This window comes from Spinacia oleracea, chromosome 4 (genome assembly GCF_020520425.1).
Source record: "Spinacia oleracea cultivar Varoflay chromosome 4, BTI_SOV_V1, whole genome shotgun sequence".
Classification (NCBI taxonomy): Eukaryota; Viridiplantae; Streptophyta; class Magnoliopsida; order Caryophyllales; family Amaranthaceae; genus Spinacia; species Spinacia oleracea.
In genome coordinates, this window is record NC_079490.1 from 134503308 (window position 1) to 134507512 (window position 4205).

A 4205-nucleotide genomic window follows, 5' to 3' on the forward strand; every position below is an offset into this window, starting at 1 on the left:
CAATCCGGAGGGATACTAACAATGTGGAAAACCGGATTCTTTAACCTGGAATCGACCCATTATGATCAACATTGGACCATTCTATCTGGCGTTATCCCGTCCATCGACCTAAAATGCCACATCATTAACATCTATATCCCCTGCGAACCCGAGGCAAGAGCCCAGGTTTGGGAAAACATCAGTCTCTTTTGGCTTTCCTCCAGGCTACCGTGTTTACTGATCGGCGACTTCAATGAAACACTTGCCCCATCAGACAGAGGTAGTCAGTTTTTTAGTGCTAATAGTTCAAATGCTTTTAAATCTTTCTTGCAGGTTCTCCAACTCATCGAAATTCCCCTATCAAATGGGAAATTCACTTGGCACCGAGGAAATTCCAAGAGCAAGTTAGATAGACTGTTTGTAAGTTCACAGTGGTTCCAATTCTATCCATCACTCAAAGTCTCTGTTTTGAAAAGATCTCTCTCCGATCACTGCCCGCTTTTGGCCCAGACCCGCCAGCAAAACTGGGGTCCCCGCCCGTTCAGATTCTTCAACTGTTGGCTCTCACATCCTGGGTGTTTGGACCTCATAAAGTCATCATGGACCCAATCTTCTCAGCTCCCTATCATGGACAAATTGAAAGCAGTTAAGGAAGGCCTTAAAAAATGGAACGCCACCGAGTTCGGTTCCATCGAAGAAAAAATCTCTAACCTTGAGAACAAGATTCATGAGTACGATGAAATTGCGAACGACAGGATGTTATCACCATGTGAACTGTCGCTTCGTAAAACAGCCCAACTGGAGCTATGGGAATGGTTAAAAAGAAAAGAATCTTATTGGGCTCAGCAATCGCGAACTCAGTGGCTGAAAGCAGGAGACAAAAACACCAAATACTTCCACACTATTGCAACGATCCGAAAGCGAAAAAACTCAATCGAGCAACTCACTATCAATGGCCAAGTCATTGAATCTCCGAATGACATCAAACAAGAGGCAGTATCCTTTTTCAAGAACATTTTCAAAGAGCCATACACCGAGAGGCCGACTTTCAGGAACTTGAAATTTCGTAAACTAGACGAAGACCAAAAGAACTCCCTAATTGAACCCTTCAGCCACGAAGAAATTAAAGAGGCAGTCGACTCTTGTGACAGCACGAAGGTTCCCGGGCCAGATGGATTTAATTTTAAATTTGTGAAAAGTGCGTGGGAAGTCATCAAGGATGACATATATGAAATTGTGAACGAATTTTGGTCTTCTTCCCGTCTCCCCCGTGGCTGCAATAATACTTTCATTACTCTGATCCCTAAAACAGAATCTCCCTCCGGCTTCAAGGACTTCAGGCCCATCAGCATGGTGGGTTGTGTCTACAAAATTGTGACAAAATTGTTGGCTAGACGGCTACAGAGAGTTATGGGCTCCTTGATTAGCCCGCATCAATCCTCCTTCATCAAGGGGAGGCAGATTCTAGATGGAGTACTAGTGGCAAGCGAACTCATTGAGTCGTGTAGAAGGAACAAAGTGGCAGCAACAATTTTAAAGCTTGATTTTCACAAAGCTTTTGACAGCATCTCATGGGGTTTTCTTGACTGGTCTCTTGAAAGTATGAAATTCCCACCCAAGTGGCGAGAATGGATCCGATCATGCGTCATGTCGGCATCGGCGTCAATACTCGTAAACGGGTCCCCAACCACCCCGTTCAAACTCCAAAGAGGCTTGCGCCAAGGAGACCCATTATCTCCTTTTCTCTTCAACCTCGTTGCGGAAACCCTCAACCTTGTCATCTACAAGGCAGTAGACACGCAACTATGGGATGGAATTGAAATATGCAAGGGAGGCCCAAAAATCACCCATCTACAATATGCCGATGACACGATCATTTTTTGCCCTCCAAGCATAGAGAAACTGATGAACATCAAAAAGGCCCTAATTTCTTACCAACTGGTTTCGGGCCTACAGGTGAACTTTCACAAAAGCTCCATAATAGGAGTCAACGTGAGCGACGAATGGCTTGCCTCCACTGCCGCATCTCTCCACTGCAAAGTCGATAAATTCCCAATCACATACCTAGGTCTCCCTATTGGAGGAAATGCAGCAAGATTAAGCCTGTGGGACCCTGTCATAGCAAAAATGGAGAAAAAACTGGCATCATGGAAAGGGAGCCTCCTCTCAATTGGCGGAAGAGCCACACTCATCAAAGCCTCTCTATCTAGTCTCCCGCTCTATTATATGTCCCTATTTCCTATTCCAAAGGGAGTGATTGACAAAATCATAAGACTGCAAAGACAGTTTCTATGGAGCGGGAAATCGGACAAAAAGGCATTACCCCTTGTTGCGTGGAATATAATTCAACTACCTAAAACAATTGGTGGGCTGAATATGGGCAACCTATATCACAAAAATATGGGTCTGCTATTCAAATGGGTTTGGCGTTTTTTCTCAGAACCTGAATCCCTGTGGCGCTCCGAATCCTCGACAAATATGGCTACGGGCCATCTATCACCATCCACGATCTTAAACCACCAACCCATGGTGGGTTATGGCGCTCATTGTGCACCGCCATCCTTTGTCATGAGCCAACAAAGCAACTGATATTAGACAATGTCCGAAGAAAAGTGGGTTGCGGCTCACAAACACTATTCTGGCACGATCTATGGATTGGAACATCACCTCTCAAACAGGTATGCCCGCGACTATTCCGCCATAGCACGACTAAGGATGCATTCATATCATCATTTGGGTTCTGGGATGGAGCTCACTGGTGCTGGAGCTTTTCCTGGAATAGAACACTGCGGCCACAAGACCGACAAGAAAAGGAAATCCTAAGCTCAATATTAGACAGAGTCACCCTCTCACATGATGGCATTGATCAATATATTTGGATGCCAGACAAAAGGGGGACCTTCTCGGTGAAGAGCTTCGGGCTCGAACTTGCAAAAAGGACGAACATGAGTAATCTCCCAACATTTAAAGGGCTGTGGGCTGGCCTCATCCCATTCAGAATCGAGATGTTCTCTTGGTTCGCCCTCTTGGGCAAACTAAACACCAAGTCAAAGCTGATAAACCTGGGTTTAATACCCCCTTCAGAAAGTCTATGTGTCCTCTGCGAATCCTACCAGGAATGCCATAACCATCTGCTCCTCCAATGCGACTTTGCCGACACTTTATGGAAATGGTGGCTGAACCTATGGGGCATCAAGTGGGTACTTCCATCCACAATTAAACTGGCATATGAACAATGGCAGCATCCGAACCATGGGAACTTCTTCAAGAAGGTATGGAAGGCCGCTTTCTTCATCATAATATGGTCAATATGGAAGGAACGTAACATGAGAATTTTCGAACAAAAGGCAAGTCCGCCTTGTGACATCCAGAACCTCATCTTACTAAGGATTAGTTGGTGGATCAAAGGATGGGGAGACCCTTTCCCATATTGCTCCGATGACATCCTCCGTAACCCGCAATGTCTGAAATGGCGAGGCATTACCACCAAGCTCTTTCGACCAGAACACAAACAGTGTGATTGGCTACCCCCTCCAAACGGGTCTCTGAAATGGAATGTCGACGCCTCGCTCAAAACCTCCTTGCCTAAGTCAGCTATTGGTGGAGTTTTGAGAGATATCAATGGAAATTTCAGATGCTTATTCTCAACCCCAATACCCACCATGGAAATCAATAATGCCGAGGTCCTGGCAATCCACCGTGCTATAAAAATCTCCAAAGGCAGTGACAGATTATCACAATGCAAGTTAACAATTGAGTCCGACTCGGCCAACGCAGTAAAATGGTGCAACGAGAGCAATGGAGGCCCATGGAACTTAAACTTTATCCTTAACTTCATACGAAACTCTTCAAAAGAGGGCCTAGGAATCGAAATCATTTACAAAGGCAGGGAATCAAATTTTGTTGCTGACTCATTGGCAAAGCAGGGGCTCGTAAAGGAAGATGAATTTCTAGCCTGGATGTAGCTTACAATCATATGTACGCTAAACTTGTTTTTCATTTTGGCAAAACTCTTACCCTTCGATGTAACTGATGAACGAGCCCGAGGGCACAAATCAATAAAATTGCCAAATTATCAAAAAAAAAAGGTAAGTGTAACGACTAATTTGGGACAGAGGGAGTAATTATTTATTGATAAAATATACTCCCTCCGTCTCTTTTTGTTTTTTACGTTTGATGTTATTCACGCGATTTAACGAATATTTATGCATTGGGATTACTCTACT

At 44.5% G+C, this 4205-nt stretch overlaps 1 protein-coding gene across 1 annotated transcript; it reads left to right on the plus strand.

Moving 5' to 3' along the window:
• The first annotated feature begins 2577 nt into the window (after positions 1-2577).
• On the plus strand, positions 2578-3944 carry LOC130471915 (uncharacterized). The gene is made up of 2 exons (XM_056842273.1): positions 2578-2657; positions 2762-3944. Exons 1-2 carry the CDS (start codon positions 2578-2580, stop codon positions 3942-3944), a joined length of 1263 nt encoding a protein of 420 aa, XP_056698251.1.
• The last annotated feature ends 261 nt before the right edge of the window (positions 3945-4205 follow it).

What these genes read in the sequence shown, in the direction of transcription:
- LOC130471915 (XM_056842273.1), top strand. Translation starts at nt 2,578, where the DNA reads ATGTCCGAAGAAAAGTGGGTTGCGGCTCACAAACACTATTCTGGCACG. An exon ending in GAACATCACCTCTCAAACAG is followed by an intron (nt 2,658 to 2,761) that starts GTATGCCCGCGA and finishes TTCCTGGAATAG; the next exon opens with AACACTGCGGCCACAAGACC.